This window comes from Electrophorus electricus, chromosome 7 (assembly GCF_013358815.1).
Source record: "Electrophorus electricus isolate fEleEle1 chromosome 7, fEleEle1.pri, whole genome shotgun sequence".
In the NCBI taxonomy this organism is placed as follows: Eukaryota; Metazoa; Chordata; class Actinopteri; order Gymnotiformes; family Gymnotidae; genus Electrophorus; species Electrophorus electricus.
The window spans coordinates 415,910-435,504 of NC_049541.1; the positions used below are offsets into that span (position 1 = coordinate 415,910).

Sequence of the window (19,595 nt, forward strand, 5' to 3'; positions counted from 1 at the left end):
ATGAGTCTGACAACTTTGATAGTCATTTAGTCATTTAATAAATACTACTGCTTTGCTAATATAAGTCATTAATTAAATCCATTCACAGAGCCTGAATGAGATTACAAAAACACTGCGATCAGACTTGGACTAATTCACTACTTCCTTTTCAGTTTAGAACTAAAATATGAAAATAGGCCTTCACTGTATCTGTAAAATCAGACCACTCATCCACATCTGAGATGCAGTACAGCTTGTCCATATCTCGGCTATATAGTGAGTGATGCTACTTAGTAAAAGCAAGACTTTATATCTCGATAGGAGGCAATAAACAGACTGCTTGTAGTTCACCAGTCGTGACATGTACAATGCAGTGTCATCACCGCAAGTCACCAAGAGACACCCCACACCATCCAATATCATCTTATTGTCATGTGTCCACAGAACAGGACATTGCAAAAACATTTAGCACACAGGATAGATACCCCTTTTTAATGTTGTGAGAATCTCTCCACAAGCACATTTGACAGGATTCTGATGTTTTAGTGACCATGTATGAGCAGACAGTTTTAACAGTCTGTAGCAGAGAACTGAGGAAATTCTTTCCTTCAGTAAATTAGTCACAGCCTCCTCTGTGGCTGGCGTCAGACTCATGAGGAGAGTGCATTGTTATAAAACAGAACAAGAGAACCGGCACCAAGTCAACCAAAACAATCTATAACCATCTATTTAAATATATAAAAAAGCACAGCACCATCCATAAAAGCAAACTGAAATTGCTTGAACAAAGGTTTTATAGAAAACATTGAGGAAATGTTTGGCACAATACAGCAATTCTCATCCATTTCTGATGAGCCCATGTAAACAGTACAAAAATGTCGTTCAACCATACAATTTGGCAACAGTTTTACATTATTTCAATTTGAAGTGCATTACAGACCAGCTGTAATGAGAGGCACCATTTTAACTTGCAGGCAGAAGATCAAAATCAATGTACTGTTCCTATTTAACCACCAGAGGGAGCAGAATACTGTTTGCTCTTATTACAGCAGCATAGTGGTGCTGCAGAGTTGACATTGGTCTCTGCTAGAGAGGGAAGACAACTGGTGGTACCTTGTCCATCACTTTCTGTCAAAACAGGATTATTACAGCATCTGGGGTGAGCTCAGAGTCTAGCGCTTAATAACCACCTGCTCGAAGGTGCCAGCACCAACCCTAAGAGGGAGTAAAAGAGAAAACATGATCAAGACGCATCCATCAATGACAAATCAAATCACATATTGGTAACATTCAGTACATGTTCCTCTAATCAGCTACAGCCAGCACTTTGCACAAACACTTCAGCCAATGTCACACAGTTCCTGCATGTCACACAGGTGCCACCATGACATGCAGGAATACCAGCTGCCATGAGGACCCTGGTGACGTTCCAGAACAAAACCCACCTTGTGTGCTGTGTGCCCAGAGTTGTGCTACCGTCAGGGCCAACGAAGAGCCGCAAACCTTCCTCTGCAGAAGAGACAGACACACACAAAGACTTGTCTGGTTGGTCTCACTGCAAAATGTAATTAGAAATGCACATATCACTGCCTGAAATTCATGATTGCCCCTCTGCAGGGTTTTGCACACATTGCATGTAAATTCAGATACAAATACAATGCAAAAAAGGGTTTTGCAAGTGATGATACAGTGTGCCATTAGAAACAGACACTGTAAGAGATTGACAACTCTCCATAGTCCACACGGTACACTTCATCACTATGGAAGTCAAATATACAGCGTGGTTCCGTCCACAATTCTGTAATAGAGTAAATGCCTGTATTCTCCCCTTCTCTCTGTTTTAAGGGAATGGAATTATAATTTACATTTTTTAAATTTAATTTAACTCAGTACCGTTATACTGAGCATTCATTAATCACAAATACAAACAAAGATTCTCAGTGATGCATGGAAGTTAGTGAGAATGTTGAGAAAATCAGTCTGCAGAGTGCACTGAGTGCAGTGAGCATGTCACATAACATATCTAAATACATGCTGAATAACATGATATACCTGCAATATCATGTGAGTAGCAATGCTGGTGCCATTAAACTAAGCCAAGATGTGCGTGTGAGAGTGCACTGAAGGTAAATAAATAGGTAAAAACAAATTAGAGACCCAGAATGGGACACACACAGACCAGCTATACATGAGAATGTGTATTTATGAGCTATTAAACTGCTTCTCAGAAGAGCTCCAACAGGGCTGAGCCATGAGCACACCTCTTAGCCTAAGGCAAATTACAGTACCTCCACTACTACACGGTCTGCCTCACACGCGTGCACACACCTTTACATGTGGGCAGACCTTTAAAAAAAAAATTTAAAATCAAGAAGTGGGGTACACCTTATTTTCATGTCACAGGTAGCTTGATCAGTATCACTGAACTGCATGGAACGAGTTTAGGCTGTTAGAGTAATACTGACAAAACATTTCTATTGCATCACACATGATTACTATGTCATTTTAAATGGCAACATCATTCCGTGTGAAAAAAGAAATACACTTACTGCTGTGTAGTATTTGTGTGGGTGTGGGTGTGTGATTTGGTTTGCCTGTAACCAAGGTAATTTTACTAAGAATCCCCTGGAAACTCCTTTAATGTATGTATGCATGTGCATCTATTTGCTTTTTGGTGGAGTGGTAACCAGGATAACAAGGTTATTTTCCACAATACTGCAGAAACAACAGACCTGAGACTGACAGGGTAGAAGAACTAAACTCAGTGAAAAATCAAAGTCAATCACGCAAACATGCAACGTAGTAAAGTATGATGTATTACAAGTGTAATCTGTGACACTAGAGACAGCAGAATGTAGAACAATCAACAGTGTTAGAGCGCTAACGCTTCCACAACACCTGCTGCAGGAAACCCAGTGCTGTACAACCATGTGGTGCTCAGAAGAGCTCGGCCTGAAGGGCCATAGTGAGGGTCAAGGGTCTCGACCTGAAGGGCCGTAGTGAGAGTCAACCCTTGGTATTCTCTAGGAATCCCACCCATGGCAAATCCACTTCGTTTTCTTGCATGTGGGAAATACTGCGGTCTGAGCGATGGGAAAACCAGGAAGATACATCACCTTGCACTTCCCAGGTTTTTAATGAGGATGTTTGTGTGTGCACATGAAGGGTGTGTTAGTGTGTGTACATATGATATGTATGTGTACACACCCTCAGCGCTACAGTCAAGCATACTGTGGCTGAAATCCTGGCTCTCCAAGATTTTCTCTACAATGTCATCCGCATCAACTCTGGTATCGTCCATCCTTTTCAACTGAGCCAACACTGAATCCTGTTTAGTAAGGTGCCTAACACACACACACACACGGTAAATGTTGCAAAACGAGATGCAAATCCACACACACACACACACACACACACACACACACACACACACACACACGCGTTCCATCAATTGTTAACTCTGTAAATACACTTGTTAAGGCGCACGCGCGCGCGCACACACACACCCCTACCTACCTGTTGGCTCTGTCTGTGGTGGAGCTGAGGTGATGGGGGTCACTGGCTGCACAGTAAGCAGAAGAAAGAGACTCTCTGTCCTCTGGTAGGCTGCCTACTCCTATGGAGGCACTGCCCACTGAAATATTCCTCCTATGGGAGAGCTCCGTCAGGCTAGAGGAGCATGAATGACTTGTGCTGTAGCCTATCAGAGGATCCAATGAATCAGCCAGTCATAAGGCAACACGCAAATAGATAAATTAAAAAATTCCTTGTAGTAAATTGTAATTAATTGTTCTATAAGTCTTTGATGAACATTTTTAAAAATGGATTTCCTATAGAATATGATACATTATAACAGTTTTAAACATAAAAACAACATCAAGGAAACAGATTGAATCTATACCTCAAGCTAAAATTAATGTTTTGTTTTAAGATGACCATGGGAAAAACTAAACTTATGTTGGATAATCTTCCTGATAAACTAAGAATCTCTGATTGTGCTTGGAAAACTGAAAGAGCTCACAGACCCTCTATAAACAACACACTACATAAGCTGGAATGTTGCACTACTATACCAACAATTTAGTCCTAATAATTTACATTAAATACTGTTTCAAACCTGACCATTACTGTAAACTTTACTAGAAATAGTAATTCAAATACCATAACCAGTTGGTTTCAGTATTCCGTTACACTGTGTTACTGTGGCTGAATGTTACACACCCGATAGCTTGGACTGCTGGCTGGCATAGCTAGCGGTTCTCGAGTGACCACATCCTCCAAAATCTTCAAGAACACAGCCAGCATGGCTCTTCCCTTCGTTCTCTACACAGAAAAAGACACAGCAACCGTGTTCAACTCTTAAAAGAACTACCATTCACTCTCCAGGTGCCCACAGCAGGACTGGGTCATTAGCAGAAATCATCACAGTAAAGACACATTCTTACAATGACAATCACCATAGTACACCCACAGCAGAAATCATTTTATGAGCACCAACACTGTTAACGTTATTCCTTTCATACTCCCCATGCTGCACTGGGATGGTGTGAGGTTAGAGTGTGGTTCTAATGCCCAAAACCAGGTTTGTTTCAAACATACCATTTGCTGTTTTTGGTGTGTCTCCACCTCTCCTGTCCTCATGAAGACTCTCTGCGTCTCCAGGGAAACCAACAGTCATCGTTGTGGAAGGAGGCCTGAAAGGGTAATAAACAATAACAGTTGACTGATTAAACAGAATTCAAAGTCACAGTGATATTTCACCAAAACACAGGTTACAAGTTTTATAGTCCTATGTGGGACATGCCACTGTCCCACCGTGGCACCAGACGGCTCACTATGCAAATGATACTGAATACACAATTACTTTTGAAGAATAGTGTTACATTCAGTGAGAGAATAGTCAGACTGACAGGTAGACCTTATACGATGCCAGGTAGACCTATGACCATAGCAATCGGAACGCCAATTCCCATGAAGACTCTGGAAACTGCTGCAGATCTTCTCTGGAATACTGACTGTACTCACCTCTCACTAATCTTACTGTGTTTAAGCAGGGCAGTGACATTTCCAGATTACATTTGTTTGGTTTTGCCCTTTAAGCATGCCGCTTGATTTGGTCATGAAGGATTCAATCTGTCCGTAACTTTGATTTGGAAACACATGTCATGCTTTGATAGCTCTGTATGGAATCTGACCAGTGCCTGTCTCCTAATAACACTGTGGCCTTTCCTATCTCCAAGTAAACCAATATCACAACTCAATCCAATCCTTACATATGAGGATAGCAGTGATGTGCATATGTTCTTAAGGAGTGACTTCAAATAAACTGACCAGTGGCCAAACTCCAGTTTTTACATTTTTATTAAAAATAAGTAAATAAATAAAAAGGTTTTGCATTCTCCTGTAGCAGATACTGAGAGATAGCAGGAAATCAGTCAGTCAGATTTCCTGTGTGAGGCTTCAGACAAAACCGCTCATGCAGGAAAAAAAATAAAAACGAGAAAACTTGCTACATGTTCTCTCTCTCACACACACACACACATCACAATTTACTGATCTTACATGGCAAGTAACAGAAATCTTACGTTTTGAAGCAGGGATCACCTGACATCAGCTGCATACATATGATCACCTGCTTAACACAGGAACAAAAGGCATGACAGAGAAAGCAGCGTTCCTTACAGTTTAGTACTGTCTGGAACAGGTTTATTGAAATTAGCTTGGCAACATGTTTTCCTACAGAGACACAGATCATGTTTTCCTTAAAACAACACCCTGAGTCACTGTATGGGTCACGTGTCTGCGTGAACACACACACCATGCGCATGCAGTATTTCCATGGTCCTTGGTCCTTTCAAAGCCCAGCTGACAGCCAAGCTACACCACGCCACCACAACCTGTCCTCCTCAGCGTCTGGCCTGGCTGAACACTCTGGCCAGTTACTTACCATTTGTAAGGGATTTTTGAGTGTGTGCAAGTTGTTATATCAGAGATGTGAGTCATATGTAAAGACACCTTGAATGTATAAAGGTGCTATATGTGTATATATACATAACCTGTATTTATTTGTTGTTTAATCCCTGAGTCTCTTCCTAGACTAACAGGTGACTCCTCATTCCTGCCTCCTAGTTACCACATATTTCACAACCATAGAAAACACCATCATTAATGTCTGCAGGGGAACTGTGAAAGTGAGAGACTCACACGTGCCACGTTACCACAGCAGAGAAGGAAGTGTGTGTGTGTTAGTACCGTCAGTATGGAGTTGTCCTGGCGTGTGCGTTTGGTGTTGTAACCCTCCAGTAAACAGCGCCGAGTGACGCTTCCTGAACCAGCAAATTCAGCCAGATTCAGATCCACAAAGCCAATCTGCAATGCACACAAACACGTGCGCACGCACGATTTATTTGAAATGAATAGAAAAACAGCACACAGGAATACTGCAAGATTCATGTGCTGCAATGAAGCTCAAAATGTTCCCACATCTACACCTCATCACATGTAGTCTGTTTGACTCAAGTCATCCTCCACCTCACTGTCTGGGCATCCTCGTGAAAGGCCTCCTGATGCTGGCTTACAAAACACCATTGCTTTCAATATCCCATAGTTCCTTGCTATGTGAGATTTGATAGAACACTATGAAACATGGCTTTTTGGTCAGGAAGTCACAGGCCTGATGAGGGTGCACAAAGGGACTCCTGGAACAACGCAGAGTCTGACTGTCAATTACCAGAAACCACCTCCTCTACTAAGGGAAATGTCAAGCTTTCAACAAAGGGAGCAAAACCAACTGAACTGATGCAGTTTAGTTTGGTATAGACAGACTGTAATTTTAAATTACAGGCTTTTCATAACATCTTAGCTTCTTGTTACTGTCCACTTTCAATTTCAGGTTTTGAAATGCAAATGTTGGGTTAGTCTGCATTTCAAAGCTCTTCAATGAGTCACAGATACAAAATTTGGATGAAAGACATTCAAGAAATGTTACCTTTGCAAACGTCTTGCCACCTTTAAGTTCCTTAAAACACAAGGAAAAGAAACAATAAGAAAACATTAACTCTCCAAGGAGAGAAAGGGGTCATTTCAAGTCTTTTAGCTTGTTCTGACATGAAACCCTACCTTCCTCACAGATACTCTGCACACGCATGGATCTAGAATGCCAGTTCCTGCACTTGCACTCATCTTGCACAGGAAGGAGAACCTCTTGCTCCAACGCACACAGTTAGCTAGAACTGGCTCTCTGTGGAAGAACCCAGGAAAAGATCAAATGTAAGTGTACATATAACATTATAAAAGAAATGTACACTTGTAATCTTTTATAATGCTTGTAAACTCAAATTATTTTAATACTGTAACATGATATTGCATACATTGCCATGATATTACACTATTATAGTCAAATAACCTTCACACACAAAAAAAAATTAAAGTTTTTTTTACTCCTAGGAGAAAAGACTACACACACATGAACACATGCACACAAAATCACATGGCTCTGCCCCTCACTGGTCAGGAGTGTGTACAGCTTCTCCTAAACCAGCAACCCTCCACTGGGATTCAACTGCTGCTCAACACTTACTTCCCAGTTACAAGAGACTCAGTACTCTAACCAAGTTACCACAATACTACTATACATCACATAGTTCAGTGTATAGTATTTCACTGTCTAATTTACATCTGTACAGTTTTTTTAAAAGCCTTACTGTGAACAAGTCAGTTGGCAACCAAGTTCTTCTATATAACAGTTACATTACTTACAATTTTTTAAAAATATGTGCCACTACTATTACAATAAATATCATTACTGTAACAATTCTTAATACAAGTGCTCATTTTATGATGATCTTTTTACTCTGTGCCATAAAGTAATATTAGAACAGGTTTAAGCCCCCTTACATAACCAAGACTGACTACAAACTCAAATCACCCAGATGATAGTAGAGACCAATTACACTCACATTTTATTCAAAGTGCTCAGCTGATTTGAAAACATCTAACATCTGCCTGTGTTGCAGGTACCAAAAACGTTTAGCATCGGTACACCAGATATTTTACTAACCAGTTTTATCAGTGGTTTGCACCGTTACTGCCCACGGTGTAATACCATACACTGCTCAGGTCTGTCTGTACTAGCTAAGCTAGGGCAGATACTTGGCGTGGTAACACAGATTGTTGATATGTCACGTTAACTCGCGCACTCTTATGTACGACACATGCGAGGGTGTAGAACTTTACCCATTTATAGCAATAACTACTGGTACACGGCTATCTGAACATCATTTATCATTCCATCCTGATCACGTTTAAATGAACATAAAACACGACAATTTAGAAAAACATCGACCCACCTAGAAAACGGTCATTACTTTTGCTGGTTAAGGGTTATACAAACTAGATAGCAAGGAGATTAAAGGCACACATCGTTGTCTCTTACTAGCTTCATGTCAACTGGAGACCAAGTAAGCTAATGCACAAACTTAGATGTTTTCAGTTCATTTGAGGGAAAAAAAAGTATCAGAAGCTAACTAGTTAGATAACTAACCTATCTTGGCTATTGTACTTCTCTTCAGAAACGATTAGTTAACGTTAACTAACACTTAACCTAGATCGCTAGCGTTAGGTTATTTAAGACCAGGCGAGTTTGAGTGGTCATTTAAGATAACTAGCTATCTTGGCTAGCTAGATATGTAAATGAAGTGGTGATATTTAGCTAACCTAGCTAGGTGAGGTATCTTAGATTGTCATAAAGCGAATGTAGCGTTTAAGATGTAGGTTAACTAGACTTTTTGAAGATTTCTTACCTTGACGACTCCTCTGAGAAACCTCCATCAGTTAACCTTACTTTACAAAACAAAACACCATTGACAAACGGTACAGATGACAATTCTTCCAACTCGAAACCTACTTTAAATTTAAACTTCTTTTTCTTCATCATCCTGAAGGACATGGAGCTATTCTGTGCTAAAACTATTCTGTGGTAAAACTCGACGGAGGGTAGCGCTTCGTCCGCGAGCCGCACAGACTGCCACGAGCTACAACCGTTGAAAGTGTTTGAACTGGAATGCTTCACGCGAGGTCCAGAGCGAAGGCGTATTAAGTAGTCATTCATCGTCAGAATAAAAGTCCTTGTACAGGTTAACTGGAAATGTTCACAGCTCACTGGCTTGATTATTATTCCAACTGTGTTATATAACAATTTATTATAACACAAAAACATACATTTACTTTTCATATTTTCCGAGCAAAACTAATACTCTTTAAACGTAGGTATATAAACATATGTATATATGTAAATGAATTGCTCTTCAATGTCTACTGTTGTATTTCGACTATCTTGGGAATCGGTTGTGTGAGATTTATGTAAAGGACCCAGAAACTTTGAGCGGATCATAGTATTATGAAGTCTAGGTAAATTAATACAAAAGCTGCATTTTACATGGAAGAATATTAACCCTATTTATCAAAACGTACCAAACCAAAAATACAGTATGTACTGTCGCTCTCAATCCTGCACGAGTTGTTTGTACTGTATGTAATGCTGGGCACAAGTTAAAAAGAAATGCAATGGAAGTTCCTTTTGGATTTTTTAACAGGAAAAAGCCCCCCGAAAAGTTGCTATGACAACATAGAAGCGTTTGAAGTCTCCTTCAAAACATCAACAGGTTCTATAAGAGTAGGAGAGTGCCGACTCATACTTTCCAATTTGTCGGTTAGCGAACACATCCCAGGCAAATTCAGAATTTGTTTCAGGTTGGAAACATGGACGCGTTGTCATCCATCCAAAGCGTGCAGGCGCTTTCTGCTTTGCTCTCTCCGCCAGCAGAGGAGACTGACGACGAGGACTACGAGGTAAAGCTAACCCAGATAACCCAGCTAGCTAAGGAAACCTGGTGGTTTTATCCTTAGCGTTTGGCCAACTGGCTATGTAGCAAAAAACACCACTTATAACCCAGAAAAAGGGTCAACATGCCCTGCTAGCTACGTGGTTTTCCCTGTACGTAGAATATGAAGCCGATGGCGAGAATGGGCCCGAGCCATATCGGCGCTACTCCCTCTACCAGGGGAAAAGCGCAGGAAACAGGTGAGTGCTAACAAGGTCCTGACCGAGATTTTAGTACTAATGGACACTGCATTACTGACATTTCTGTTTGCATTGCCAGTTGGTGCTACGGCAGCGATGAAATTAGGAAACTCGAAGAGAAAAAACTGATCTACACTCTTAGACCTTTAGACTCCCATTGAATGAATGTTCTGATTTCACATCTACTTACTTACTCTCTATTTCTCTTTTTATTCACACACATACCTCGCTGCACGTACTTGTGCATGGATACACATACAGTCAGTAGTGCCTACATAAAGGAGCACAACAAAGACATCTGGGATGTGGAGGAGGTGAATGAAGGGACGCACTTTGATGACCTCACTGATTGTCGCCCTCAGCCTGAGTGAGTGTGGTGAAGTGTTTGCCAAGCCACAGAGCTCTTTAACCAGTAGTGCTGATTTTTTAAATTATTTTTTTTATATCCAAAAACCTTAGGCTAACATCAATATTTAAATATTATTTGCTATATATGTATTCATAAATGTTAAACTAGCAATGATGTCATGATAGATAATGATAGCTTTTGTCATACTGTGCCTTGAATGAGTGTTTAATCCCCCTTGAAACTTATTATATAAACTCATATTTTGTTGTTACAAGATGGAATAACAATTAGAATGATATGTAATGATTACACAAAACAGTCCAAAGTATTGTGAGGAAAGTCAATATAGTTACAAAATTACTCACAAATAAAAACATACAGATTGTGACTGCATAGGTTTTCACCCCCACTGCTTTGAAAACACCTAAAATTGTTCAATCAACTTCCATCTGAGGTTCCCTAATTATCTGAATAGAGTCCACCTGTTAAAGTCTCATCACTGTCTTGGCATCCGGATGGTGAAATGAATTCCCACTGACACAGTCATTAGCTTCAAACAAAGACTGAAGTCCCACCTCTTTATGGAGTCACTAAGCACTTAAATATCCACATAGAAAGTGTTTTATGGTCTTCCACATTAGCCTGATAGTATTCTCATGTGAGGCTGTGTATTTGATGGAAACTACAAAGCACTTCTGTAAGTCCCTCTGAACAATAGCATCTACTGAAGTGTAAATATGATCTCACTATAAATACACCTTGTCCTGCAAAACCACAATCATGAAGCCCAGAGAATCAACTTGGACAAAATTATAGAAAAGTATCAATCAGCATGTGGTTATAATATATAAAACCTCAACAATTCCACTGAGCATCATTATATTCATTTTAAAATCAGTCATTTGTTATTAAGGAGCAGAAGGTTGATAAGAACCTGATACAGCCACACCCATGCCCAGACAGAGCCGTTCAAACAAACGTCATTGACTGATTAGAGTGCAGTGATCAGAGGAGCAACCAAGAGGTCAAAGTTCACTCTGAAAGAGCTGGAGAGACCTGAAGCCAAGATAGGAAGGGCTGTGCCCAGGATAACCGATTCTCTGACGTTCCACAGTGAAGTATGGAGGTGGAATCTTCATGGTGTAGGGAACTGGAGGCCAAATACTGGGCAATCCACTAAGAAAACCTGATCTAGTCTGCAAGAGACCTGAGACAAAGGTTCACCTTCCAAAAAGACAACTCCAAGTATCCTGCCAGAGCTACATGGGAGTGGTTTTTGAACCTCAGTATAGATTGGCCAAGTCAAAGCCCAGACCTCAATTTGATTGAGAATCTGTGGCAAGATTAGAAATTGCTGTTTGCCAACCATCCAACCAATCTGACAGCGCTTAAGCAATTTTCTCAGGAAGAACGGGCAGAAATCTCAGGATCCAGATGGGCAAAGCTGATTGAAACATCCTAAAATACCTTCAGCTGTAATTGCAGTAAAAGGGGTTGCAACCCTGTATTGATCTGAGGGTGCCAGCATTCATGTAATGAACATGTTTGATTTTGGTGAATGCTTATGTAACAATTATGTTAACAGATGTCTGATTTTTGTTACTTTTCCTTTGTCACAATACATTTTTTTCCCCACATTTAAATAGTTGAGAAATATCAGCCAAATTGTAAACAATCAAGTTAAATTTATTATTCCAAGTTGTAACATGCCAAAAGGTTCAAGGGCAGTGCATATGTACACAATGCACTGTATTTTACGTTATTCACTTGAATATAATTATGCAAAACACTGATTCACATTCCATAAGGTGCAAAGACTATGACGCATGTGAACACACCACAGCAATAGAATAATGAAACATGAAGAGAATCATCTACGCCATCTGCTGGCATAACTGAATACCATGGCAGGAACAAAACACTACAGAACACTTAACCTCACAGCTCATTAACTAGTGCTTGTGAAGTGTAAGATTACTACACTAGAGCCATACCATAGCCACTGCCATTCAAACTGTTACTGTAGCGACTGCTGCAGGCTGTCTATACTTCACTTCGCTGCCAAAATCTGATTAGTAACAGTTTCACAGAATTGTAGAGATGTGTTTGCTGTAGTATAAGACCAGAGAAGAAACACCAAGCCTTACATACCCTCATTTGATATGATAGAAAACTGTGTGCAAATGTGCATTTTAGAGCAAGGCTGATGTATGCACATGTATGCGTGTGCACAGGTATGAGATTGTTCTGAAGCAGAGGGTGGGTACTGAGGATCTGTTTCTGGGTCTGAGCAGGAAGGATCCGTCCTCCATGTGCTGTGAGAGCATGCTGGTACATGGCACACCTATAACATCTGTATAACTTAATGAACACACTGCATAAAAAAGCAACTGTACTGGAATTAAAATATCCATTTTATTAACTAAAATGAGCATCTTCTAATCTCTCCTTCCCTACATTACACACCCTCTTCCCTCTTCTTCAGGTGAAGGTGAAACTGTCAGACACTAAAGCTGCAGATATAGTGCTGGATGTGAAGGAGACTTTTCTGGATCTCAGAACACCAAAGTAGTAAGATTCTCAGAGTTCATATTAGCTACAAAAAAGAGAAAAGGAATCAGAGTAAAAGGACTCATGTTACATCTCCACACTTGTCTGTTTTTCCAGCTCATTCAGTTGACTCTCAAACAACTTTATTCATGTCAAATCAATCCAATCAACCAGTCAGTGAATTGTAAATATAATTTACAATGGTTGTATTGAAATCTTGTAACAAAAGATTACCACCCCAATTTGTGCAGTAAACTAGGTCTTCATCTGCCTCACCCGGTACACAGTGAGGAGGGGACGGCTCGCTTCATTTCAGAGCGCGCTGAGCTCGAGGTCACGCTGCCCATGAACAGAGCCCTGGACTGCATCAACCTGGCCTGAACGGAGAGGAGCCGGAACACACGGAGCCGCTCCAGCGTCTGGACAACTACTGCCTCGTCCACCACAACAGCGAAAGAGAAAGCATGTCAGGGAACAGAAACTCTTCCATAGCGCCTTTATCTTTAGGCGCGTAGTGTGTGCTATTTTGTTTTTAAATAAAAGTACAATCGAATGCTTTAGCGATTTAATTTTTTTGACCAACGTTTCTCATAAGATGTGGTACTAAAATAAAAGTGTACAGCCATATGTGCAAGTAACCCAGGAACTCGCGAGGTAGCTCCACACAACCCAGCTCGCTGCGCCCTGTCTGGAGCATGCATCACACAGTTGCGCACCGACGCCGCCACCGTAGCGTGTAGCCACGTGACGCACGCGCATCTAGCTGCACTCTTCGGAGGCACAACAATCTCGCGCTCCATTTCACCGCGGCTCGCTCTCGGCATGGCGGACGGCGAGCGCTCCCCGCTGCTATCGGACCTTGGTGATGGAGCAGTCAGTAGTGGCAACGGCGGCGTGTCTCCCGGCCCGGCGCAGTACGGCCATCTGAACAAACCGCAGAGTGAGTAGCTAGCATGCTAGCGTTAGCTGTGCAGCGCGCGGCCAACCCCGCGAGCAAGCAGTCCTCGCGCACAGGGAGGCACGTTCTCCTCCAGGTCCTTTGCGCGTGTTGCTGGCTGTGCCACAGTTCGGGTGACTGCGGCGTCTCGTGCGCAGCGCAGCTGAAGAGTCCGTGTAGTCTATCCGCGTGCCGGTCGCGAGGCTGGGTCTCATCGACAACACCTGCTGGTACTTCCGCAACTCCGGCGCTCGTAGGGATTAGCCAGCGCTAGCTGGAGGAATAACGAGCTTTAACAAAATAAACCGACATGAACTGCAGCTGCTTGTTTAGTCAGGCGACACCGCTTGCTAACGAGCTAGCTAGCATAGCTAACTACTTATCAAACGCACATTAATTGGATTCATTGTGATTCAGTGGTTAGCTGGCTAGGCTAGCTACGACAGCCGACTAGCTGGTGACTAACGTTGAGTAGTTGCCTGTTTTGTTTACCTAGCAGCTAGCTCGCGATATGCTCCTTTATGTTCACACATGTCAAGGAGGTTGTAAGTCAGTGTAGTACATTTGTAGGAAAGGCAAAAAAGACGAAATTATTTGAGCGGTGAGTATTCACGAACGTTGTATGATAACCTCATCGACAGACCGTTTCGACCATTCCGGGAGCTTTAAACAGCCTGATGATTATAGCCAGCCAATCACTGTCCTGGATGGGCGGGGCCGGGTCAGAATGATGATTCTTGGCAAACGTTGTTGTGGTCGAATCATGGACGTTTTCTTTAGGAGTGCAGATGATGAACAAACAAACCATATAAATGGCCCGGAGGGTGGGTTGATGCTTAATACCAGCATCAACCAATTTACTCAAGATAATTAGCTGCATCCCATTACACACACAGTTTTCTGCAGAAGAAAGACTTTCAGCTAAACTCGAGACAGCCTGTTTCATCATATAATTAAGGCAAAGCAAACAGTTCACTGTTTAGTCCTCCTCAGAGTAGATGTTTAGATATTTCCTCAGAGACTGTGTGAACTCCTCCTGTCTGTGGAGTAATGTGTGTGCTTACATTAGCCCAGGGACCATGTATTACAGACCTGGACCAAATAAATAAAGGTGTGTGTCAATGAATGTTTTATAATTACAGGTGACTTTCAGGTAACAGCAATTGATGTGAGGTTCATGTTTCTGTGGAAAAACAGAAAGGGATATTTTTTAAAAATGAAGTCCTAAGAGTTTCAAAACAAGAAATTAAAGCTCTTGACCTAATGGCAAAAGATCAGCTACAGTTATTAAAATACAGATAGTTTTATTACATTTTAATAGCATTAAACACAGACGGAACAATGCATGGTTGAAATTATTTGTGCTGTCCTCTAAAATTTGTCAGCTGTCACCTACACCCCTCTGTTTTCAAGCCGTCGAAATATGCTGTCATTTATGTCAGACATGCCATACAAGAGCGAGTTACGGTAGTGCTTTGCTGTTTCTAGGGAATGTCAGCTGTGTCACTTGTGAGATGTGAAAATACTGGAGGATCGAGTGCCCATGTTGTTCTCTCAAAGGCACGCACTGTACCCTTTCACTTCCTTCTTCTCTTTGGCTCCTACTGCACAGTTTCTGTTGAAAATGGCTTCCCTGGCACGAATACTCCTTTTTAGCCCTGTTCCAGTGTCAGGTCTTTGTAGGTATACCAGATCACTTTACCTTGTCCGTTGGTAGCACAACCACTGTTTGCCTGTGTTGTGCTGCTAATTCCACTCTGGCTCAGTCTGCACTAACAGTTTTTTAAAACGTGGATGTTTCTGCTTGTGTATTTCAGGTTTTCCGCCATTCCCGAGCCCGTCTCAGCCATCTGTGCTGCTGGGAGAGGATCCGCCTCCCTACTCCCCACTCACGTCACCCGAGAGTGGAAGTGCCCCGGTCATCAGCTGCCGTGTGTGCCAGTCTCTGATCAGTGTCGAGGGCAAGATCCACCAGCACGTTGTCAAGTGTGGAGTCTGCAACGAGGCTACAGTGAGGCTGTAGCACGCACATGCGCAAAAACACACACGCAAAAACACGCGCGCGCGCACACACACAGGCTGCAGGATGTAAATAAACCCTCTAACAAACCAAAATGTTTTTGTCATACATCCCAGCATTCACACATCTCCAATAGGCACCATTGCTTTTGGACAGAGGTTATTACCCATGTTGCATTTGGGGTTTCCCTGTGTGTTCGTTATACTGAAAAGTGTATGGCGAAACAAAATTATATAAATTAATGCAGTACTTTTCTGTAGTGTGCAGACTGACTTTGCTGTGCAGTGCTGTACTTGGGCTGTAGTTTTACTGGCAGGTTCCTGGAGATGCTGGACACTATGGTTAGCAGTGAAGTGTCCCAGTGAGACTGGTAAACGCAGACCTGCCATGCTGAGTCTCAGCTTTAGTAATGAAGCTTGGGGTCATGTGACGGTCATGTGACTTTCTGTAGCATAAAACAGAGAATTAGGTGATGCAGATAAATCTAAATAAATGTTTTGTCTGTCCCTCCCCTACTGTGTCCCTCTCCCAATTTCTCATTCTCAATCCACACCCCTCTCTCTCTCTCCCTCTCTCCCTCTTTCTCTCTCTCCCTCTCTCCCTCTTTCTCTCTCCCTCTCTCCCTCTTTCTCTCTCTCTCCCTCCCTCTCTCTTTCTCTCCCTCCCTCTCTTTCTCTCTCTCTCTCTCTCTCTCCCTCCCTCTCTTTCTCTCTCTCTCTCTTTCTCTCTCTCCCTCTCTCCCCCCCCCCTCTCCCACTCTCTCTGTAGCCTATAAAGAATGCTCCTGCTGGGAAGAAGTATGTGCGCTGTCCTTGTAACTGTCTGCTCATCTGTAAGGTGACGTCCCAGCGTATCGCCTGCCCCCGGCCATACTGGTGAGGGGGTCACCCAGCACAACTGCAGTGTCTGCAGGACTCAGTGTTAGCAGGACTATTAGGCAGTAGGAGTTGAGATCAGTGCATAGTGCCCGTTAACCCTGAATGACTTTCATACGTAATTAACAAAATTAGCATTTTTTGGGTGACGTGTTTAAGGTGACACCCACTTCCCCAGAGATGCTTCAGATTAGCCAAACTTCATATTAGAATGTGAAAGATTTTATAAAATAAAAGTCTTTTTTTTCAAGTACCATGAAGAGAGAAGTGAAATGTGTCATGCTCCACTATTGGGGGTTTTCCTGACCTGTGGGTGAGAGAGAAAGACATGAAGGACACTGGGTTTGATTTTGGGCTTCAGAGGCAGGATGTCGGTGAAAGCAACGATGGTACAGGCAGGAGAGAGACTGAACACGACAGAGACGAATCAGACTGAACACAACAGAGATGAAAGAGCCCTTTATGTGACTGTTTACGTGACAAATGTGAAATTATTTAGATGTGTAAATTATAAGAACAGTTTCATTCTTATCTCTGACTGAGTCGTGTGTGTGTGTGTGTGTGTGTGTGTGTGTGTGTGTGTGTGATGCAGTAAGAGGATCATTAACTTGGGGCCTGTCCATCCTGGTCCTGCCAGTCCTGACCCACAGCCAACCGGCGCACGGGTGGCGTGTGGTCACTGCAGCAATACCTTCTTGGTAAATCTTTCATCATTATCATCCTCATCACAGATACCACAGCCAACTGTAACTATGGCGACACCTTTCCACCGTTGCAGTCATCACACAGGCCTGCTGTGTGATGATGCCTGTTGAGAGCGGGTTAATACTCTTCATCCTTCATGCTCACCATCTTCTTCCTCATCTTCTTCCCCATTAATACTTTTTTTCCTCAATGTTTCAGTGGACAGAGTTCACCGACAGGACACTGGCACGCTGTCCCCACTGCAGAAAAGTGTGAGTGTTCAATTGTGAGTTAGTTAGTTAGTTAGTTAACTTAGTTAACTCATCTCTCATGCTGCTTCTGTCTGTCCCTCACATCTGTGTGCTGGACAACTCTGATTTGTTTAAAAAACATTTTTAGACTTTAAAGAATTGACTTGTCTCCTATGTCCTATGGTGAATATCTCCAGCAAAATGTCTCCTGTTTCCTTCTGTGAAACTCCTTCCTGCAATCATGCAAACTATCTGTCCCTGCAGCTCATCGATTGGCCAGAGGTACCCAAGGAGGCGGAGCCTGTGGTGTTTCCTCCTCTGTCTGCTCTTCAGTATCTCTGCTGCTGGGCTGATTGTGAGTGTCAACCAACATGGCGCACGTCACACAAACACTCAGACACAAGAAACACCAACACAACGCACTTCACAAACACTCAGACACGAGAAATATTATGCAAACAGAAATGCTGTTGAAAGGTAAGTGTGCAGAAGTAGATATTACTCCAGTGGAATTACAGAAAAGAAATGAATCATTTGTACAGATGTGTATTCAGCACAGAATGCTCTTAATGTTTAGTGTTTTCTTGTGAATTTGATGACTGCGTTTGTAAATAGTTTGGTCGTGTTTAATTAGTCCCATGACCAACAGGGAAGCAGCAAAAGTGATCTGGCATGCCACAGAATTAAGGGTTACTCAAGTTACTCTGTTACATCATTACTCATGTTACACCGTTACTCATGTAGCACTTACACTGTTTGTTACTCACATTATACTCTTAGTCACGTTACACTGTTACACCGTTACTCATGTTCCGCATGTTCCGCGTGTTGCACACCGTTACACTGTTACTCGTGTTCCGCATGTTACACACCGTTACTCATGTAACACTTATACTTTTACTTATGTAACACTTACACTATTACTCATGTTATACTCTTACTCACGTTACACTGTTACTCATCTTATACTGTTACTCATCTTACCCCGTTACTCATGTAACACTTATACTGTTACTTATGTAACACTTACACTGTTACTCGTGTTATACTCTTACTCACGTTACTCTTCTTAAACTGTTACTCTTCTTACACTGTTACTCATGTTACATTCCATTTACATTGTTATCTGACTCTTCTTTTCCTAACTCATTTTCTCTTTTCTTTCACTAATGTCCTCCTTCTCTTTCTCTCCGGTGCCGGTGCAGGCGGGAACGTGGTCTCAGGCGCGGGTGTATGGCGGGATCTATGCTGCCTGGGTCCTTCTCCTGCTGCTGGTGGTGGTGACTCTGGCCAGAGCTCTCTACTGGAGCTGCCTACGGGTCAGCGTACCCCTGCAGAACTTCACATAGAGAGAGGGAGGGATGGAGGGATGGAGGGAGGGAGGGAGGGAGGGAGGAGGGGGGGGGAGGGAGGGAGGGAGGGAGGGAGAGAGAGAGAGAGGAATGGAGGGGGGGCGCGGGACAGAGTGGTACAGAGTGCAACAGTGAGAGTGTAACTGAGTGTGTGACAGTAAAGCGTATAAGAGAGATTAGTCGGGTCAGATGAGGTAACGGGGGTAGGGTCAGGTGTAGAGCCACGTTGATTTTAAAATTTATTTATTTGGCTGCAAAGTTGTGTTGAACTGGACATGACGGTGTTACTGATGACAGATTGTGATGGATGTTACCATTGTACACACAACTTACTGACATGTTACACCACTAATCCCCAAACACTGAACATTTAATCTTTCTCTCTCTCACACGCAGGCATGCGCACACACACGTGCGCGCGCACACACACACATACACACACACACACACATGCTCTCTCTACCATATGTGCCATTCCTGGTTACATTGGTTTAGCCACAGTCTGACAGCTACCTGA

The 19,595-nt window shown here is 42.4% G+C and overlaps 3 protein-coding genes across 6 annotated transcripts; 2 read left to right on the plus strand and 1 right to left on the minus strand.

The window, feature by feature from the left end:
* Nucleotides 1–750: 750 nt before the first annotated feature.
* On the minus strand, nucleotides 751–10,368 carry LOC113588963 (protein FAM102B-like). Of its 3 annotated transcripts, none has more exons than XM_035528384.1 (11): nucleotides 10,286–10,368; nucleotides 7,099–7,219; nucleotides 6,968–6,997; nucleotides 6,232–6,348; nucleotides 5,565–5,614; nucleotides 4,579–4,673; nucleotides 4,201–4,302; nucleotides 3,496–3,679; nucleotides 3,187–3,323; nucleotides 1,425–1,488; nucleotides 751–1,194 (listed from the first exon to the last, which is right to left on the minus strand). In XM_035528384.1, the coding sequence occupies exons 1-11, from the start codon at nucleotides 10,315–10,317 to the stop codon at nucleotides 1,152–1,154; spliced, it is 975 nt and encodes a 324-aa protein (XP_035384277.1). In that variant the 5' UTR covers nucleotides 10,318–10,368; the 3' UTR covers nucleotides 751–1,151. The 3 variants fall into 3 exon arrangements, with proteins under 3 accessions (XP_035384277.1, XP_026884177.2, XP_026884176.2); XM_027028376.2 differs by lacking the exon at nucleotides 10,286–10,368 and adding an exon at nucleotides 8,781–9,025 and having other exon boundaries at nucleotides 5,565–5,611; XM_027028375.2 differs by lacking the exon at nucleotides 10,286–10,368 and adding an exon at nucleotides 8,781–9,025.
* dnaaf6 (dynein axonemal assembly factor 6) lies at nucleotides 9,601–13,516 on the plus strand. 2 transcript variants are annotated; one of them, XM_027028371.2, is made up of 6 exons: nucleotides 9,601–9,828; nucleotides 9,982–10,060; nucleotides 10,322–10,427; nucleotides 12,644–12,740; nucleotides 12,895–12,980; nucleotides 13,211–13,516. In XM_027028371.2, the coding sequence occupies exons 1-6, from the start codon at nucleotides 9,739–9,741 to the stop codon at nucleotides 13,338–13,340; spliced, it is 588 nt and encodes a 195-aa protein (XP_026884172.2). In that variant the 5' UTR covers nucleotides 9,601–9,738; the 3' UTR covers nucleotides 13,341–13,516. The 2 variants fall into 2 exon arrangements, with proteins under 2 accessions (XP_026884172.2, XP_026884173.2); XM_027028372.2 differs by having other exon boundaries at nucleotides 13,247–13,516.
* Nucleotides 13,517–13,606: 90 nt separating this feature from the next.
* pip4p1a (phosphatidylinositol-4,5-bisphosphate 4-phosphatase 1a) lies at nucleotides 13,607–19,089 on the plus strand. The gene is made up of 7 exons (XM_027028370.2): nucleotides 13,607–13,899; nucleotides 15,714–15,907; nucleotides 16,685–16,791; nucleotides 17,384–17,489; nucleotides 17,695–17,747; nucleotides 17,991–18,081; nucleotides 18,932–19,089. Exons 1-7 carry the CDS (start codon nucleotides 13,782–13,784, stop codon nucleotides 19,073–19,075), a joined length of 813 nt encoding a protein of 270 aa, XP_026884171.1. The 5' UTR covers nucleotides 13,607–13,781; the 3' UTR covers nucleotides 19,076–19,089.
* The last annotated feature ends 506 nt before the right edge of the window (nucleotides 19,090–19,595 follow it).

What these genes read in the sequence shown, in the direction of transcription:
- LOC113588963 (XM_027028375.2), bottom strand. Translation starts at nt 8,926, where the DNA reads ATGTCCTTCAGGATGATGAAGAAAAAGAAGTTTAAATTTAAAGTAGGT. An exon ending in CACACCAAAAACAGCAAATG is followed by an intron (nt 4,303 to 4,578) that starts GTATGTTTGAAA and finishes TTTTCTGTGTAG; the next exon opens with AGAACGAAGGGAAGAGCCAT. An exon ending in GCTTGACTGTAGCGCTGAGG is followed by an intron (nt 1,489 to 3,186) that starts GTGTGTACACAT and finishes TCTCTTCTGCAG; the next exon opens with AGGAAGGTTTGCGGCTCTTC.
- dnaaf6 (XM_027028371.2), top strand. Translation starts at nt 9,739, where the DNA reads ATGGACGCGTTGTCATCCATCCAAAGCGTGCAGGCGCTTTCTGCTTTG. An exon ending in CTGACGACGAGGACTACGAG is followed by an intron (nt 9,829 to 9,981) that starts GTAAAGCTAACC and finishes CCCTGTACGTAG; the next exon opens with AATATGAAGCCGATGGCGAG. An exon ending in GATTGTCGCCCTCAGCCTGA is followed by an intron (nt 10,428 to 12,643) that starts GTGAGTGTGGTG and finishes GCGTGTGCACAG; the next exon opens with GTATGAGATTGTTCTGAAGC.
- pip4p1a (XM_027028370.2), top strand. Translation starts at nt 13,782, where the DNA reads ATGGCGGACGGCGAGCGCTCCCCGCTGCTATCGGACCTTGGTGATGGA. An exon ending in CCATCTGAACAAACCGCAGA is followed by an intron (nt 13,900 to 15,713) that starts GTGAGTAGCTAG and finishes TGTGTATTTCAG; the next exon opens with GTTTTCCGCCATTCCCGAGC. An exon ending in TCTCTGCTGCTGGGCTGATT is followed by an intron (nt 18,082 to 18,931) that starts GTGAGTGTCAAC and finishes GTGCCGGTGCAG; the next exon opens with GCGGGAACGTGGTCTCAGGC.